At 38.1% G+C, this 21,545-nt stretch overlaps 1 protein-coding gene across 1 annotated transcript; it reads right to left on the bottom strand.

The window, feature by feature from the left end:
* Window positions 1-390: 390 nt before the first annotated feature.
* LOC139942568 (uncharacterized) lies at window positions 391-9,805 on the bottom strand. The gene is made up of 4 exons (XM_071939418.1): window positions 9,789-9,805; window positions 3,612-3,771; window positions 1,891-2,097; window positions 391-674 (listed from the first exon to the last, which is right to left on the bottom strand). The coding sequence occupies exons 2-4, from the start codon at window positions 3,661-3,663 to the stop codon at window positions 391-393; spliced, it is 543 nt and encodes a 180-aa protein (XP_071795519.1). The 5' UTR covers window positions 3,664-3,771; window positions 9,789-9,805.
* Between the last annotated feature and the right edge of the window lie 11,740 nt (window positions 9,806-21,545).

The following is a 21,545-nucleotide window of genomic DNA, read 5'->3' as shown; positions in this document are numbered from 1 at the left end:
TACTATTCTACATGTAATCAATATGGATTGTAAGAAGAAAAAATAAAATAAAAATCCCTCCCTACCCTATCCGCAAAAAAAAGGACGATCAACATTTGTTTTGTATGTGGCCTAGTGATTCACGAAGTGTCGGCCTTTAGACAGCACTGTTTACAGATGTTGTGCGATTGCTTTAAAACAATCGCTGACACTTTGTGATCAGTCATATCAATGAAAACAAAGTGTAAACGTTGCAGCTATTGTCGTTCTCTGAGGGATTCTCTGTTGTTTTTTTTTAGTTTGTTGGATTGTTGTTTATTTGTTTGTTATTATTTGTTTTTGCTCTTTGTTCTCTCCTGATAGCGGACGATCTATCAAGGGTAACAATATGCACGACCACCTTGTTCTGTTTTAAAGTCCGCGGGGGCAAGGGACATTTTGAGTGAAATCACATCCATTGAAATCGGTGTTAAAATATTGTTCCCCGCATGATTTCTTAATCCAAAACCCATATGAGCATGCATAAAACAAAGCGCAGTCGTAGGGGTCTACTTTGAACATGTTGTCAGCACCGCATGCAGTACCCTCTAGTTGAAGAACCGCACCCGTAGTTAACATGAACTGAGGGTCATTATCCGATGAAGCGCCCTCATCGACCACTGCATCACTTTCCACCTTGCTGCCTGTCCGTCCACCTAAAATATTCAAAGAAATATAAAACAGTACGGACCAAGTTCCATTATTGAAAAGTAGCATGTACGTTTGGCTAAGACAAACAACATTTACACTAGTTCACAGCTTTGCATTAAACTTAGTGGTTTGATATATAAAAAATAACAATAACAACATAGTCTTTTATAGCGCACGTAACTACAAAACAATGTACTCAAGGCGCTGAGTAAATACACACTTTCAGAAAGAAATGTATTGCAGTGATGAATTTGGAGAAACAATTATTTAGCACCTTATCATATAAGGATATACAAGGTGCTACGGCGCATACAGCAGCCACAGAACAACGGGCAAACCCCTTCTCTTTTTGAAAAGTGCACTGGGTTGTTTTACATGCGTTACACAACACATGGGACCAACGGCTTTACGTCCCACCCGAAGGACGAAGCAATGGTTAAGTCTCTTGCTTAAGGACACAAGTGTAACGGCTGGGGATTCGACTCACACTCTGCTAACCAGAAACACTAGAGTTTGAATTCGGTGCTCTTAACCGCTCGGCCACGACACTTCCCTTGAAAACCTCCCTTAAAATGTTATTGGCTGAAGTGCTGAAGTTTTTGAGAAACTGGTACAAAACATTCACACAAATGCGAAAAAATATATATAAATACAGCATTATATTTTGTAATGCAATTGATGCTAACCTTACACCAATCATAGTTTTTAAAATGGACGTATTAAAATATGTGTACATTTTTTTTTTTCTTTTTTTTTACCCAGTAATAAAGACACCGGACACTATTTTGTAATTACTTAAAATAGTGTCCAGGATTAAAAAAACTTACTTTGTAACAAGCAACGGAGAGATGTTGCCAGTATAAAACATTGAGAAAACGGCTCCCGATGAAGTAAGGTAGTTTTCGAGAAAAAAAGACATCCCACTAAAATATTTGAATTTGATATCGAGACGTCAGAATTAGACTTGAGGTCCCGAAGTAAAGCATCTGAAAGCACGCAACTTTCTGTGACAAGGTGTGTGTTTCATTAGTATCTCGCAAAGAACAATTGGGTAAAAATTTTCACAGGTTTGTTATTTTGTGCATTTGTTGAGACACACTACGTTAGAAGACTCGACTTATATTTGACAACTACCAAAGGTGTCCAGTGTATTTGATTATGAACACTCACAACGCAAACGCTTTATGGTTAGATGCAGAAACTGCCTATAACAATAATTACCTGAACAGTTGAACCAGTTGCTTAATTCGTCTGCACTTGACATAAGGACATCAAAGTAGATGACTTTGAAGTTGCGGCCAGGAGTACGGATGTTCATACCACCCATTTGAATCTCGGTACACCTACAGGGATCTTCCACTGGGATGACCCTTCGAAATATGTTCCCTGCACTCGGATCCGGTTCCAGACCAATAGTACAAACCATTGCTGCATGATGCATAACAAAAAAAAAACACGAACAATGTATTACAATCCACTCTCTCTAAAGTCAACCGATGCCATTTTCCATTACAAAAAGCATGCCCGCATCAGCTTGAAAAGTAAGTATCAAAATGGTTTCATAAGGATTCGTCTTTTTCTTCTGAAAACGATAAAATCAGTTTCGCATGTATCAGTACGCTTTGGCTTAGTCTATCAACCAGGGTGTAATGGAACCAGATCATATTGCACCCCAACCTCCTTGTTGTCATGGTGAGTTTGTATTATTGTATTTCTGCATGTGGACCATAGAGTTATATATTTACGAACTAGAGGGCGCACTGACCTATATACGCGCTCCGACATGCGCGCAGGCGGCCATTTTCTAAGTTGACAAAACATGCAAAACTGGCATCTCACAGCGTGTGTTTGTGCGGCCATTTTGTAAGTTGAACAAACAGCATCGCGTGAGCGTTCAATAAAAACAAAACTTCAAACGTGTATTTCATATTCAACGCGCGTGCAGAATGGCGCGCTTGTCATCTTGCGGTCCCGTGGCGTTTGTGCACGAAGCATCACTCGTTCGCCCTCTAGTTCTTCTATAATTCTATGATGTGGACTAGTATACAAATATTGACTGCTTCGAGTGCTATGGTTAAAACTGACTCCCGAGGTGATCCCCGGAGTGTTCTATTTACCCGAGGCGAAGCACCAGTAAAAACAGTAAATATTTCTTGTACAACACCCCAAACATTTCTAAACACTGTAGTATTTAAGTTACGTACCTGAATGCTACATTCCACAGAATGCAAATTGCGAACATTTTTACTGTGCTGCATCTTGTGTCATGTAATCTGAAATGATTAGACTATTGGTTTATCATCCTCGTACACGTAACGGACGTTTTGGTACGGCACGCCGTGTGGTAGTCGGACTATCACACGGCAGACGTTGCACTATCACACAGCCGCCGTTTCTAGTATAACTAATACATATCATGTGACGCGCTCTAAATCAATGAAAAGGAATGTTCTTAAGAGGTGTTAGGATACGAGTTAATTAAAATGTTTGCGCGCCCCGCCAAGTTAGATGGTCATAGTCAACACAAGAATGAATTTCTTTTTTGATGGTTTGTAGAGCTTGTTTTAAATTTCAAGACAGAGACACGACAAACAGACAGACAGAGACACGACAAACATACACATGGACAAACATATAATATAAACAGTACAAACAGGAAAAGACAGGCAATGCAAACCGACAAACTACAAGTAATAAATTTAACCAATCAAACTTACAACACTTTAGTAAAATATACATTGTGAAACAAAAGATGCTTTTAAAAATAAGGTTAATCGCGATTCAGAAACGCAATGGATTGTGGGAAGGAATATGGGGCTGTTTCTAAGCAGTTCATACGACTCTCGCACGCAACGCCCATATCTTTGTGTTGGTTCAACAGCGCCCTCTCTTGATATTTTGCTATTCGCGATAAACCTTATGAACAAGTGATGATTACTTACCATTAATTTGGTTCAATACAAGCAAGCCGGCAGATATCAGAAGCAACAGCATTGTTGATGTTCTGAATGAGACGATTCTTTACTGTTTGACCGTGTCATAGGAAGTGACACTCAACTGTTCCACTTCCTTGTTTTCGGATTGGAATGCAAGTCGCAGATCCTGTGTGAAACGATTGCGTTGAGTTAGAAGGCTTAAAATAAGTTCTTATGGATTGCTGATGGTCATGAACTAAAATATTCGTTATGCAAATCAAAAATCATGTAGATGTTACTAACATATAATTTCATGCCAAGCTTAACCTTGCTCAAGGCAGTCGTATTATTCACTCCGAAAAGACGTGTTGTAAACCCCCTCGTATACACCGTGCTTACTGTGTATTCATTCCGCTCCACCCAACCATATAGACCGTCACGTCGCTCAACGCACACCATACGACTATTGTGCACAAGTCACTCGCACTCGTACCACTAAACCCGCATGCGGAGGCCGTCTTAAGGCCGGTTTCTTCATCAAAAATACAAAATTAATACGCATTAAGTTTGCGTTCGCGAGCGGAAACGAACGCGTCAATTATGTTCATACATTCGTCCGGTGCAAGGATTTTTCCTAAAATAAAATGCCTTCCGTCCAAATCTTCCATGAGGTCACTGTCCTTTGTACATCTCGGTATTCTGTTAAGCTTGTGTTACACAGATTTGGAAAAAGAAGAACAGTTTTTATCTTTTCGTATCAGGTTCTTGCCATTATTCACTGAAATTGCGTCTACGCATCCGACAAAATGTTAAAATATTTCAATACGTCCGACTACGCATCCGATTAGTGTGTAAGACCTAATTTTTTTCGTTTTGAAAAATTCATGCGCATTTTGCGAAAAACGATTTCGCACTGCGCTTCCTTTTACGCACTGCGGACTTTAAAAACGGGTCCGAATGCTGCGTACGCAGTGAATACGCAGCGAGTATGAACCGGCGTTGACAGCCGACGCATGCGGATAGTGTACGGGGCCTCGTGTCGTGCGTTGTGGTTACACATCACATACGCTCGGTTTATACGGGTGGGGTTTTTATACAGCGGTGGTCTTTTTTCGGAGTGAATAATTCGACTGCATTGAGCAAAGCTATGCCAGGCTAGGAGCTTCGTTAGACTTATAGCTATGAGGTTCTTTAGCTAATGAGTGAAACGTTACTACTAGTTGTAAGTAACATCTACACAGTATTTGATTTGTAAAACAAGATATTTTAATTCTGTAGACATACGTGTCAAAGTTAAGGGCAGTTATCGAGCAGGATTTATGAGGCTCATCCCGGTGTCGCATTAGTCTTGGTTCCAAGACCATTGGTGTTGCGCGGTCACACACAACCAACGTTCCGATTATGCACGGCAAAAACTGTCCACGCTTGTAATGAACGAACGCTAGCGGGCGCTCTGTTTCTCTGATTTAGATCTCACCATGTCCTGTGCTCACCATGGTCTTGGATATTTGCAAATTGAAGGCGTGGCCAGACTATGTAAATTACTTTTAATGTATGCAATATTCATATCACGTGACGAATTGAAGATGACTATTCAAACTAGATCGAGTCAAAGGTCAATATGATCGGCGGTCTATTTTTAATAATCTTTGCTCAAAGAGTGGTTCCGTGGTCATTATAGGCCTATTAAAAGGAAAACAGTGAAATTTTAAGTATAGGTATCTATTCAGATTATGGATACGTGACGATTTGAAATCGTAAATAATGGTCAAAAATCGAACGTAAAATTAGCATTCAGAGAGTCCGTGTATCGGACGCTGTATGGCCCCACGGCGTGGAGCAATCGGAACGTGAAATAAGCCTTGTGGAATATCACGTACCGCCCATGCCGTGTCTCGTGGGGGTTGGAGGTGTTAAATCCCAGGCGCTATGAAGATCCCAGCTTGCGGGTGTCGAATCCGTTGTTTCTTATGATCGCAACGTTCCAATATGCTCCATTTTAATTCATGGCCCCTAAATTCTTTTTGTTATGACTTTTTAAGGTAATTTTGATGATGTCAAAACGTAGGAATATCGCATATTGTTATAGTGACAGTGTTATTGTGTGAGTAGCTTTAAAAAAAATTATGAGAATTTTTTATAAAAGGTTTAAATAAAAATAATGCTAAAACAAAATTCCCTCAAAGCATAATTTTGTCAAACAAAGTATTATTTTTTTAATTCTGTGAATGAAGAGTTATTTTTGAGGTGATGATTAAACTGGGCAACTAGTGGAATTTAATGACCCGACTATTCGCCTCAAATAACTGGGAGTTGAATAGCAGTAGTCGCCGCTGGACAAGCAATCAAAACTCGAAATTTCTCATGAGTTATTCCAAAAGATATTGTTACGACTACATTCCCCAAAAATGTTATATGGTTACGTTCCAAGCTACGCAGCTACTCGGCTACGTTTACGTTCCAAGATACGCTTAGGTCTACGTTCCTTCAAGTTACACTTTAATATCAAAAGGTATGTTTTCAAGCCCGAGTCGAGCTACGCTTACATTCCAAGATACGCAGCTACGTTTACGTTCCAAGATACGCTTAGGTCTACGTTCCTTCAAGTTACACTATAATATCAAAAAGTACGCTTCCAAGCCCGAGTCAAGCTATGCCTACATTCAAAGATACGCAGCTGCGTTTATGTTCCAAGATGCTACGCTTCAGTCCAAGATATGCTTACGTTCCAAAAGATGTCAACGTTCCAAGCTACACAGCTACTCAGCTGCGCTTACAGATCTGCTTACGTTCCTTCAAGTTACGCTATAATATCAAAAGGTACGCTTTCAATCCCATGTCAAGTTACGCTTACGTTCCAAGATACGCAGCTACGAATTACGTTCCAAGATATGCTTACGCTCCACCAAAAGATACTGTTACGTTCCAAGCTACGCAGCTACTCAGCTACGCTTATACACTCCAAGATACTAATAGGTTACGCTACAATATCAAAAAGTACGCTTTCAATCCCGAGTCAAGCTACGCTTACGTTCCAAGATATGCAGCTACGGTTACGTTTCAAAATACGTTCTCACAAAGACGCTTTTGAATCCCTCAAGATTTCCTTCCCCCAAGATTAAAAAACTTTCACTGTGAATAACACTACAGGGCCCACCAGTTAATATCTGTTTGGCAGAAAATACTGTACAAAATTTCTTTACTATCCAAAAATTTACTTGGGCACTACAAAATTTCAAATTTAATTAAAAATTGGCTGGCAACCAGTTTCTGCTAAGCAATACTATTTTGTGCTAACTATAAGCAAATTGTTTAGCCAATACAGGCTTCATCAGTGTGGGCCCTGGCACGTCGGGAGCATAACGCCACGATCGCATTTCAAGCTGCATATCATGGCAATGCAGGTGTCTGGATCTGGACATTATACATAGAAATGTTTGTGCTGGTACCACAAACCTTTCTTTATCGTATTTCCACCCTGTGTCAAAGTTTTAAATCCTACTGATCTGGACATTATTTTACTCCGATAAAAACATATATACCCACACACAGAGTAAAGCAAAAGTCATGCAACGGAATTACTGCAATGCATTGTACACTACATGCACAACACTGATGAATTATTCATGAGCCAACCGCAACGCAGCCTCTGATTGGCTCCACCGGAAAGTCGGGGGAGATTTGCCGAAAAACAATAAAAAAGTTAAGACCCGTCGCTGCAAATATTCAAGACCATGGTGAGATCTAAATCAGAGAAACAGAGCGCCCGCTAGCGTTCGTTCATTACAAGCGTGGACAGTTTTTGCCGTGCATAATCGGAACGTTGGTTGTGTGTGACCGCGCAACACCAATGGTCTTGGAACCAAGACTATGTCGCATGGGATTGTGTCCCCAGCCCTACCCCAAACGTTATGTCCACAATAGTAAAGGGCAAACTGCGTAAAAAATCGCTCGAAAAGCAGAGGGTCATACTCTCGATTTAAACTTTAGAACTCTATGTAATTTAACTTGTTTTAATCATAAATAAAACCATTATTATATATAAAATATAATTATATATTATTATATTATAGCACATATCACCGTGACGTCCCTATGCACCGTAAAAAGGAAATCCACAATTATTGTACAAAGTAAACAGATATGTTTTTAACCGGGTTTTAAATTATTTTAATGTCTCAGCCTGTTAGACAACCTCTGGAAGACTGTTCCATAAACTGAACTGCTGCATATTTGAAAGAATGGTAACCGTACGAACTGGTTTGAAAACTGGGGGAGTCAGAAGGGATTTGTTTTACTGATTGAAACGTCGAGTTGAAACCCAAGGTTCTTTTTCAGATATGTTTATCGCAATCATGATCCATATCTAATTTAACTGTTCCAAATATTATCCCTTGGTTTACAAAAGATTCATAAGATTTCATGTCAATTCTGCAAAGACTCGTGTTTTAAAGGAACACGTTGCCTTTGATCGGTCGAGTTGGTCTTTGAAAAGCGATTGTAACATTTTGTTATAAAATGCATATGGTCGAATTGCGTGGTTTTCCTTTTACCATGCTTTTACTTTGCGAACTAACACGGTCGGCCAATTATGGGAGTCAAACATTTGACGCCCTTAAATGGCGAGCCGTGTTAGTCGACGAGATAAAAGGAAAACCACGCAATTTCGAGTGATACTTGTGTTGATCAATATATTCTACTTTTAAAATATCTATCAAACCATATGCATTTTATAACAAACGGTTACACACGCTTTTCAAATACCAACTCGACCGATTCAAGGCAACGCGTTCCTTTAAATTCACACCTCGGGTGTTCTTACCAACAAAAGAATCTAAATTTAAAATAGCACGTATCTCTTCAAAATTATTTACAATGGTATTATTTTAACAACTTATGTTGTTAAATAAAATGTAGGTGTCAGTTTTAAACCCAAGTTTTTGCAGTGTACGTTCTATAGCACACCCTTGTAATTTTATTGGGGAAAACATAATAACCACTGCTTAACCAAACGAATTATGATGGAAATGCACAACAAGAAGTATGTTGCTTAAAACATTTCGTGTTCTTGACATGCTTTCTTTTTATCCAAAAATATAGATTACTATAATGTTCAGTTCGTCTGATAATAATATTTATAAAACTTCCTCGTTTTGCCATTTCTTTATAACCGTATATCTAAAACAAAGGGATTGCTTTTTATCTTTTGAGTTTAAATCGTTGTGTGGTCTCTAAGCAACAGATGTGTATTAATAATTGATTAAGCAATTTTACAAATGACACAGTGATGAGTACAAACCTTCCAAATGAAGAATACAAATAAGTTAATTTGGCTATAACTGCGTAAACAATGATTAATTCAACGTTCTACTTGTCGCATGCGTTTTGAATATTCTCTGTGGTCAATCGTTGTCCACAAAAGGAACACTACCGGCTATTCTCAGTTGTGGGATTTAGAAGAAAAACAATAACCAGAGGTTTAGCTTGCAACACATTTTACCTGTTGGTGTTTAATCACAACCGAATCAACCACTTCGTTCTCTAATAATGTGTTATATTTCTGCAAAAAAATAGTTAATGGCCTGACGTTTCGGCCCTAGCAGAGTCTTTCTCGAAAGCTAAAGGTGTTATATTTCTGTAAGTTGTAAGTACACTTTTCTAAAACATAAATCAATTTATTTGGGGATATATAACGGGAAAAACAACGTTACAGTGGTAACTGGATAATCCTCTTTGAAGGTATGCGGTCCTCGTATGCCCGCTACAGGCAAAAACGCTAACGGAGCGATACAACAAAAACCATTAATAATGTAAAACAAAATATTCCGTCACCTCAACAAGTTATGTAACATCGTAACAAATTGAGAAAAAAAAATAGTTTTGTTTCGTGAAAACGAGATAACGTTTCGAATGAGTGAAAAAATACACTATTTCGTTGGAACGAATGAAGTTACATGTAGTAAAAACGAAACATGTTGAGGCAACAACAACATATTTCGAGGAGGGGGGGGGGAAGTAAAACTGAAACCCCCTTAATAAATATGTATAGGCCTATGGCAAAATAAGCACATTTTCAACTGGGTGAAACCCTTCCCTGCCCCCAAAAATATTTAAACACTATGTGATTACACAGACAATTATGTGGCCTAAAACTATGTGTACTCTTGTGGATGCGAAAGCGATGTTGTATAAAGCCAGACCTACCTTTAGTTTAAACCAGAAGTTGCAGGCATGGGGAGAGCGAATACGTTGACAGCCGTATCCGAAACTAACGGTAAGTCGGAGCAGTACCAAAACCGTAACTGTACTACTCTAAAATTTAAATACCTCTGTGATAACTTCAACTCTGTATGTACGGTATGAGAACGGTATACCTAATGGCGTACTGCTACCTGCGGCGGCATATTACAAGCGTTAATGGGCCTTCACCGAAGCAATTTTAGTTCCATTGTCACTAAAACTTTCCTCGATTAGACCGCACCTAATGGATCAATATGGACGTTGAGTATATTGAAGTCTTTATTATTGCACCTATTCAGCAGCGTATTAAAGCCATTGGACCCTTTCGGTAAACAGTATTGTCCAAGGCCCACACTTCGTGTATTACAACTTCTATATCAAATAACAAACCTGTGAAAATTTGGGCTGAATCGGTCATCGGAGTCGGGAGAAAATAACGGGAAAACCCACCCTTGTATCCGCGCGTTTCGCCGTGTCATGACATGTGTTTAAAATAAATCCGTAATTCTAGTTAACGAGAATTGATATTTTTGTACTGTTTTCTCAAAAAGTAAAGCATTTCATGGACTAATATTTCAAGAGAAGTATTTCACCACTACCTTCTGTAAACCCTGTAAGTTATTTGTAAATCTGTGACCTTTTTTTGTTTTCCAGTACCGAAAGGGTCCAATGGCTTTAAGCAGATAAACCGTTTAAAGAGCACTCTCGTAATTTGGGACAACTTATTGTCATGCGGATAATAATAATAATAATAATAATAATAATAACAATAACAATAACAATAACAATAACAATAACAATAACAATAACAATAACAATAACAATAACAATAACAATAACAATAACAATAACAATAACAATAACAATAACAATAACAATAACAATAACAATAACAATAACAATAACAATAACAATAACAATAACACTAACACTAACACTAACACTAACACTAACACTAACACTAACACTAACACTAACACTAACACTAACACTAACACTAACACTAACACTAACAATAACAATAACAATAACAATAACAATAACAATAACAATAACAATAACAATAACAATAACAATAACAATAACAATAACAATAACAATAACAATAACAATAACAATAACAATAACAATAACAATAACAATAACAATAACAATAACAATAACAATAACAATAACAATAACAATAACAATAACAATAACAATAACAATAACAATAACAATAACAATAACAATAACAATAACAATAACAATAACAATAACAATAACAATAACAATAACAATAACAATAACAATATTAATAATAATAATAACAATATTAATAATAATAATAATAATAATAATAATAATAATAATAATAATAATAATAATAATAATAATAATAATAATAATAATAATAATAATAATAATAATAATAATAATAATAATAATAATAATAATAATAATAATTAAAAAAAAAAAAAACACTGGTGAAAGTTCATTACCTCTGGTCTCTCTTTTTGTGAAGGTAGTATGTGATACAGGATTTGTACGGATGAAAACAAAAGTGTTGTTTAATTTGAGTCTGTGAGCTTATTGATTATGGAGTTCTTACTAGAGTTATTGTTCTGTGTAATGTTTCCGTCTGAATTAACCTAAATGCTTATTTCGGTTGGTACATTCACAGTTTAGGACAATGACTGCTGAAAATTGTATCTTACTTTATCTTTTTTTATATGGTGAAAAAGCCGTGGTTTTCATAGCACAGTATTAGCATTGTTGTTAATTACTCCTCTGGTTAAAGTAGGTAGGCCGTTTTTGTTATCTTGGCTTCCTACATTATACGATTGAGAAACATAATGTATAATTTGAGTGGCCTACATTATCCGGTTTACCCACTACATGTACATCCAATTCAATTCGCACTATGGTACAATCAGGTCTACGGGGATTTCCCCAATGGATTTGCGTTTATAATACCTGAGTGTGTGGACTATGACTTAGAATAATATAAACATGTTGGATACTCTGCAGGCAAGCATGGTATTTGGAAATTTTTTTTTTGTTTTTTTTCGAGACCATCTCTTATGTGTTGGGCATGCTCATAGAGTCCATTTACGCAGCATTTTCATGGCCGAGTTTTACAGAGTTTCTTACTTTATTACGCCGAATTAAAATAATAGGGTAGCTACTAGTTATTTCACGGCCGTTGGTATGCATTATGAAAAAAGCCCTCGCCTTCGGCTCGGGCCGTTATCACACGGCAATTCGACCATAACGGGTCAATATGTCGTGTTTGTGTGACTTGTTTTCTTCCTTTTTTAAGCAATTTTTTACGAACAAATTTCTCTTTTTAAAATTTGAGTTGCACCATTTTTGTTTTCATACAAAACGACAGATCTGCTCTTCATTTCAATGTGCCTACTGCTACATTATTTATATCAAGCTCATAGGACTAATTATATATTCAAACCGAGGTCACGCATGGAAAAACATGCCAACCCATGCATGGGTGCGTTTGGGCGGCTGTCAGCAATAAGTGTTTCTGACGTCGTAACCAAAACGGCAAACCGAGCTCACAACTCGGTTATCGATCAGTCTGAACAGCAGAACCAACGTCCAACAGTTTTTGGTTACAGTCGCCCTAACGCACACCAGATAATACTGGGTTAACGCTCATTTAAACGCATGGGTTTCGGGTAGACTGGATAATAATTACAAACAAGTGATTCGGGTTGGTTAAATGAACACGTTGCATTGGATCGGTCGAGTTGGTCTTTGAAAATCGTTCTGTAACCGTTTGTTGTAAAATGTATATGGTTAGAAAGATATTGTGAAAGTAGAATACAATTATCTACACAAATATGCCTCGAAATTGCGTGGTTTTCTTGTTACCCTGTCGACTAACACGGTCGGCCAATTTTGACATGAATGCCCGACCGTGATAGTTCGCGACGTAAAAGGAAAACCGTGCAGTTTCGAGTGATATTTGTGTGGATCATTATATTCTTCTTTTAAAACATATTTCTAACCATATGCATTTCAAACGTTTTTAATAGACAAACTCGTCCGGTCCAAGGCAACGTGTTCCTTTAATAATGTTGTCTACCAGTTTGTGTATGGCGGTGTCTTGTCATGTGAGTTATTTTACTACACTTTTATTTAAAGTTGCTTATCCTAAGGTTCAAAATTCAACCTGAACGCAATATAACCAAGAAGAGCAATGGCCCGGTGAAAGGGCTCCAGACTATACACTCAAATGAACTGAGTTCAAATCGGTGTTACTTTACTACGTTTTGATTTAAGGTGAATCATACTAAGCTTTTTAATAACGAATCCCGCCTCCTAAAAATTCGCCTTCGAGGCATTTCGTTTGGAAAAAAACCCAAAACAAAACATAATATTATGAAAAAAAATCATAAGTTCGTTTTAAGTTCCTTTCCCTATACGGGCGTTGGGTTCCACTGCGCGGTGAGGCGAGTCTTCGCGGCCGGCCACGGATTCCGACACCATCCAGTACTCCATGGTGAATCCCCTATACTTCTAGCCGTGATCAAGGCGCTACAGCCCGCCGCGACCTGGGGCCAATTTCATAGAGCTGCTTAAGCAAAAAAATGTGCTTAAGCACGAAAATAGCTCGCTTATTTTACACATGTTACTGGCCAAAATTTCATGCCATAAACATTGCTAATGACTCGTATTTAGCTGTTGTTTACTTAGCATAACAATTTAGTGAAGTCTTGGCCGGTAATCTGATTTTACTATGCAAGGATTTTTTTCCTTAAGCAAAATTTTGTGCTTAAGCAGCTCTATGAAATTGGGCCTTGCAAAATCCCAGTCCCCATCACTGAATTCCGCCAGCGCAGCCCCATACATAACACAGTGCATATGATACGTGTACAGCGTATGTACACACATACATGCTGTACAAGTACATTACCATCTGTATGGTACACGTACGCACCGCTGCTTACTCGCTGACAGTTAGTTTTGCGCATGTGGGAAATTGTTGACGAGCGCCCTCTTGAGTCAAGTGGGAAATTGTTGACGAGCGCCCTCTTGAGTCAAAATCGTAAACAAAACATAGCCTTTCAACCGTTGAAAACGATCTGGGGTCATCGCGATTTTTGACCAATTAACAGCCAATATGGAAAACTAAACATGAAAATGCAATGAAGTTAGTTGCGATGGTCGGATTTTGAGTCGAATTGATCCTTCAAAATCTACGTAATGTGAATTTTCTTGTTGAGAAGTAGACCTCACACGTAAGAAATATATAACAACTAATGTTTTCCACTCAAAATTGAGAAAGCAAACCCCTTGAAAACAATTCCCAGTTTATTTTTGTAACACATGACGACGTTCTGGTGAAGCATTTTTATCAAGAGTAATGTACACAAGCATTGGGCAATTGCGCTTTTTGTGACGTTTGCAAACTGTAATAAACATTGTGCATTGTATGCGTTTGTTTAGTTTGTATGTGAAACATGAAGGCCGCGTCAGAAAAACGTCGGTGGAATCCCACTGATTTTGATAATTCCAGAGGGTTTGCTGCTATATAAACGGAATAATTTGATAAAATAATAATTTTCCTCTACAACAAACATTGTTTTTAATATCAGGGAAATTCAATTTTACTCACAACACTAACCAAACTCATCGTTGACGTTATTCGGTCTCGGTTTTAAAGTCATAGAAACATGCACAAAACAGCGATGGGGTCACTGCATGAATAATTCATCTCATGTTGGACTTTCTGAAAATCTCGCCCATGCGCAAAACTATTTGGCACTCGATGTAGAGCTCTGAACAGCGGTGTACGGTACAGCGTATGTACACACATACATACTGTACAAGTACATTACCATCTGTATGGTACACGTACGGTACATGAGTACTTTCTAAGTAGCACCTTGATGTGTAACTGCCAACATTTAGGACGGAGCTCATTATGCTAATGTTACTAACAACCCGTTCTCATTGGTTGTTGGTTGACCTATAAACTCTCGCTGAGATGTCAATCGCAACGGTCTGCAAGCACTCGCACGTGCTCGCCGACGTGACAAGAAGTGGCTGCATGTTTTATGCAAAAATGGCAATGACACAACTACATAAGCTTTCAAAAAGATAAAGCAACCATACGTTGTGTAAAATGTGTTTGAGACAGGTTAAAAAAGTATACAGGTGTAATGGGTTTCCGGCAAGATGGCTACTTGTTTAGAATTCTTAGATGTTGGGCATATGACAGTACAACACACGTCCCCATTCCCTTGAAGCACAAACACTTAATAACATTCTGTTTTTTTGTCCATTTCAGACCAGATGAGATAAGAAACCCAGCTGTTGATTTCGTCTTTAATATACACATGATACTATGGCATGAGAATACAGTGCTTAATACTTGGGTAACAATGATGTATACAGGGTACCTGAACTTTACTGTACTTACGCTATTTATAAAATCAGCTTCAACAAACATATAACACAAATTCAAATTTCCGCAAATTCACTTTTTGTTTAAGCTGTTATTGCAGTTTATTTTTTTTTATTTTTTTTTTCGTTCAAAGTGGACTAATTTTATCATTAAAACTTCCTATTGTTCGTTTTGTTTTTGTTCATATTTTCGTTTATGTTTATATTTTTCAGGACGACTTTTATTTACCATTCTTGAGTTGAATGTCTTCTACATGTTATACAATTGATGAAAATAAATGGTTGATGTACCAGCTCCTGTTACCTGATTTTACGACAATGGGTGAACTATTCGTACTTCTTGGTTGTATATCAATGAAACAAAAAATAACTAAAACGAATCTGGGCCCAATTTCATGGCTCTGCTTACCGTAAGCACATAATCGGCGCTTCCGGAAGCAGGGAATTCTGTGCTTACGGCAAGCGTATTTCACGGGTTAGCGGCGAATTTGGGCTTCTGCGCGTGCGTACTTCACGTTACTAGGCATTCTACGCTTACAAGGCTAGCGCAGAAATTCGGCGCTTGCACGTAAGCGGAGAATCGCGATCGTAAGCGCAGAATTCGGCGGTAAGCAGAGCCATGAAATTGGGCCCAGAATCGTGCTATTAGAAATTCCATAGGTTTCCTCCCGACTAACGTATGGGCAGTGGGTGGCACTGCGCAGAGAGTCGAGACTTCGCGGCCGGCCATTCACCGCGACGCCACCACCATGGCTCGAACCGTGGACACCGACGGATTACACCATGGTGGGTCACCGGCCATTTTCGACAAGTATGTAATTTAACTGTAATACCACAAAATAAATTGACATTCATATCCTCATAAAAACATATTTTGAGAGTGGGAAAGAAACATAAAACGAACCTAAGCACTTTTTTATTATGACATTTAAAAAAATATATATGTTTATATTTTTCAAACACCTCGAGTTTGTAGGCAGCGGGATTCGATCCCGATACCTTTCGGTGCAGAGTCCGGATCCCTTCCTCCGGGCCACTTCTCTTCTTACGTAAGTTGTATTCGAGTTTATTGTTAAGCCTTGGGACAAACAGCCTCTAATCATAACATAGTAAAAGAACAAAAACATACCAATTATTTCGGATGTAGACTCGGAGGGCCTTCCACTGGGTCACTCCTCCTATAACTTAAATTGCGGTGAAGTTTTATTTGTAAAACAGCTTTAAATAAAATAAAATATAAGTTAACGGAGTGCTTCTGAACGATGAGTGGATACTTCGCGACCGCACTGCCACAACCGTGGTTCGAACCGGGGACCTTTCGCTTCGGAGTCCGACACCCAACCACTACACCAGGCGGTGTGACCTCTGACGTCAAACGAAAACCATAACATGATTCGCGCGCATACCGCCGGGCAAAACCTTTGTGTTTTGGCAGCCAGCTAGAAAGTGTACGCAATCTTACTATGACTACACAACTCAGTGCCCGGCGAAACACGACGTATATAGTGTTTTGTCAACAGAGGGCGGTTTGAATGTAAACATAGGTGACATCGTCTATACAGGGACTCTGAACCGATCATAAACTATGCTTGACATCACATATGACACTACGGCATTGTAACAGTGCTTTAAACAACCAATAAAAGATTATCTCAATATTTCAACTGTTACCTTTTTATGGCCAAATATACATCGTAGATACCGGTTAATAACCATTCTACTCTCAAAATTTGCATTTAATAATAAATAACTCGGGTACAAATTTGCATTTAATAACAAATAACTCGGGTCAAAAATGCACCCGGCCGCACAACTTTTTCAGCCGAGAGTAAAAAACGGCTTATCTATTATAATGACCCTTTGACGCCAGTGACGATTTTCCCCTAATTTGGTTTGAACACAGTTCTCCAGCTTTGGCAAACTCATGGCACTTTTTCCACGTCAAATAGCCGCCACTGACTTCACGATTCCTTTGTCACGCGGGTTTGTTTGGGGTGACCCCACGTTTTTCACAATTTTAGCTTGGAGCGTTCTGGAGAACATTTTTACCATGTTTTAACGTGAGGTAAGAGACTCGTTTGTTATGTTTCCTATGGACTTCAGCTATTAGAAAACTCTAATATTTATATATTTGAGATCATCCTTTATTGGTTGTTTAAACTTAGGTACAGATTTTGATACATGCAGTCTGTATTACTTTCTTTACACTGTTTATTCAACTAGAGAAAGCATTCAATACCACAAAATAAAATGCATTTACTTGTACTTTAATGTTTTATTATTTTTTTGAGAAAGGTAAAGATACATAAAACACATTAATGCACTTTTTTAGTATATGGCATTAAAAAAAAAAAAATTCTTTTTCAAAAACCTCGAGTTGTGTGAGAGCGTGATTCGATCCCGAGACCATTCGTATCCCTCCCTCATGGCCTCAACTCCTCTTATAACATTGAGACTTTAAGAACCTTTGGTTCACACTTTACACATTATACTACGGCATGAACATACAATGCTCCATTAAACAAACAAGTATGTATTAAGGAACTCTGATCATATCTTAAATATACTATATTTCATTTAATACGAGAAAGCATAAATCAATCTTTTTATTATAACACATGGTTTTTCCGGCCAATTTCGATAAACATGGTATTAAAGTTAATTTTCCTTGTAAAACAAAATGAGAGTAAGAAAGAATCTTAAAACGAACCTTTGCACTTTTTAAACTAAACATAGAAAACAAATACATATTGTTTGTTTCAAAAGATAATGTCATAGACCAGCGGGATTTGAACTCGGGACCTCTCTGTACAGAGTCCGGAGCTTTTCCCCTCGTCCACTGCTCTTCTGGCTAACTTTGCGTTCTAAATTTAGTTAAACATTAAACCTTGGACTAACAGCTTTTAATCATAACGTAATCATAATAATAACTTTCGATTTATATAGCGCCTAATAATTAACACTCAATTCTCTAAGCGCTTAACGTAATAAAATAACAATGTACATTTTTTTTTTTTTTTTTTTTGAAGTCGACTCGGTTGGGCCACTGTTCCCATAACTTAAACTGCGTTCAAGTTTGTTTTAAGTCCTAATATGAACACCTAAAAATAAAAGAAAATATAATTTAACGGAGAAGTGAGTGCAATTGCACGATGGGTGGATGCTTCGCGGACGGCCACTCACCGCGCTGCCACAACCGAGCTCGAACCGGGAGGTCGACGCTTTGCGGCCGGCCAGTCGCCTCGCTGCCCCAGCCGTGGCTCGAGCCGGGGACTGCTGGCTTCGGAGTCCGACGCCCTACCGCTACACCACGGTGGGTCCCCCCAGAATAGTTTGCATTTTAGACTTCATGAATCTTCGATTTATACTTTACACTTGATACTATGGTATGGATATACAGTGCTTTATACTTAAATAATTTGCAAAATGACTATTCTAAACACATGATGCTAGGGTATGGTAAAGTCAGTGCTTTATACTTAAGTAAAGGTTTATGAATGTAGGGACTCTTAACCAATTATAAATATACCAGACTTCATGGACCTTCGGTTCATACTTTACACACTATACTACGTCAATGGAACAGTGCTTTAAACTTAGGTAACGAGTATGTATACAATGGCACTATGTATTATCTTATTTACACCTTTTATTAGAAAAGGCATTAATCTGAGCATTATTCTAAATGACGTTATGGTGTTCCGGCCGACTTGGATAAAACATTCTAATTAGTACACTAATTAAATACCACAAATGTAAATGCATCTCCTTTGAAAAATAATTTTGAGGATGGTAAAGAAACAAACAACGAACCTATGCAATTTTCAATGTGACTCATTAAAACTTTTTATTAAAAAAAAAAAAAAAAAAAAAAAAAAAAGCTTCGATCCCAGGACCTTTTGATGAAGAGGCCATAGCCCTTCTTCTGAGTCAAAATTCATCTAAATTATATTGTGTTAGATTTGGTTATACTTTATTTATTTATCTATTGTTTTTTTTTTTTTTTTTTTTTTTTTGGAGGGGGGAGGTAGAGTCGAAAGGCCCTACACTGGACCACTGCTCATCTTACTTAAATCGCGTTCGATTTTACTTTGTAAGCCCCAATATGAAAAACTTGTAGTAAAATAAAATGCAATTTAACCGACAATGTGTGCTACTGCAAGATGGGTAAAGACTTCGCGGCCGGCCACTGACTCCGCTACCGCCACTGTAACTCGAACAAGGAAGTCGATCGCTTCGCAGCCGGCCATTCATGTCGCTGCCACCACCGTGCTTCGGACCTTTCGCTTCAAGGTTCAAGGTTCAAGGTTCATTTTATTTCCACAGTATCAAAAAAAAAAAAACAATATCAAACAGCAGTCAAAAGAAATCATTACAACAATCAAAAATAATCGTTTCACATCATAGGTTTGGAAAAAAAAAGTTCGACACCCAACCACTACACCATGGTGGGTCCTCCAAGACAATTCACATTTTAGACTTCACAGTGCTTTACTCTTAAACAATTTGCAAACGAAATACTTTACTTAGTTGTCAAACACACTCTTCCTACTTGGTGTATCTCAACATATGCATAAAACAACAAACCTGTGAAAATTTGAGCTCAATTGTTAGTTGAAGTTGCGAGGGAATAATGGAATTAAACACACCCTTGTCACACAAATTGTGTTGTGTTTGAGATGTTTGAATTGAAGCCCTTAGCTGAGGTCTTGATTTCAATTCAAATAACTGTTACTTCACAGTGAGCCGTGTATCACAATTTTATGTTATATTATATAACACCCAAGCAGATCCTTGCCATTTGATTGGAGAATTGTCCGTCACGTGATAGCAAATAAAAGTACCAGTGCACGCTGAGTCACTCACCGTGCTCTTTCGTTCCATCCGAAATGTACCATTGCACGCTCCCAGCGTGCAATGGTACTTTTCGGATGGAACGAAAAAGCCGAGTAAAAAAACATCACTGCGTGCGCGTGTCTTTGGTAACGCAGCAGTGTTACTGCAAGGCATATTATGTAAAATTACTAGCATTCGGCTTCTAAAATTAAAAATTGTAGGCCTACGCTTTGTTTGTTTTGAAAGTTGTATCTTTCAGTCAAAATGACAAAGATCTACTTAGATGTTATATAAAACAAATAATGAATGTTTTTCATTCGTGCAATGGTGCGAAATGTTCATTCGTTTGATGAAAGCTTGAATGTTCCATTCAACTCGGCCCCACCTCGTTGAATAGAACATTCCATCTTTCAACTCATGAACATATTCGCACCATTGCACTCATAAACATTCATGATGTGTATACTATCAAGAGCTCACCATTGCTAGTCATCAAGTAAGTTTTATGATAAACATCATTGTGAGTTATACCAATAGTGTCTAGTGTATTAAAACCTCGAAAACACAGTACAGTGGTTTGTGAGGCTGTTTACCTGGATAATGTAGGTAATAAACTGGGTTTTTTTTTCGACTCCCGTGACGCACTAACGGTTTTGGTTCACCCAGAACTGTCAATCTAGAGAGTTTGGACATTTTGCGCTTAGAAGTGAACAATCGCTTGGCGAACCCAATGTATCAGACAAGCGTATTATAGCACATTAGATGTTCATATTATGTGTGTGGGATGTTTATCGAAGTACCTATAAATATCTAAAAAATATAAATATGATTGTAACACCCCTTACCAATATTCTGCCTTTTTATTGTTTTAGAGCGCGTCACATGATATGTCTTAGTTTTACTAGAAGACGGCCGTGTGATAGTGCATCGGTTTGCCGTGCACTAGTCCGAAGACCGTCACACGGCGTGCAGTACCCAGACGTTCGTTGCGTGTACGATGATGTGATGTGTAATAGTCTGTAACCATTTTGGATAACATGACAGTACATGCAACACAGTAAAGGTTTTCGCATTCTGCATTTGCGTCGTCCGTGGATTGTATCATTCGGGTCTGCAGCTTAATAGTACAGTTTTTAGAAATGTTTGGGTGTTATAAAACAAATAATTGCCTGCTTTTACTCGTGCAATGGTTAAAACTATGACTCCTTCGGTGATCCCCGGAGCGTTCTATTTTCCCACGGCTTCGCCTCGGGAAAATAGAACGCTCCGGGGATCACCGAGGGAGTCATAGTTTTAACCATAGCACTCGGTTGTCTTTTAAAAAAGGTGGGCAAAAATATTGGACTTTATTATTCTGCGAAGGCGGCGGTCTGTACATGACATATTGTGAAGAAGGTGATATGTGTCTATTGTTGAAGATATTGTCCAACCCGGTAAGCTCAAACGAAGTGACCGCAATCGCATGGTTTGCCGACT

This window comes from Asterias amurensis, chromosome 10 (assembly GCF_032118995.1).
Source record: "Asterias amurensis chromosome 10, ASM3211899v1".
NCBI lineage: Eukaryota > Metazoa > Echinodermata > Asteroidea > Forcipulatida > Asteriidae > Asterias > Asterias amurensis.
The sequence above is the reverse complement of the archived record's forward strand: the minus strand, read 5'-3'. Positions and strand labels throughout refer to the sequence as shown.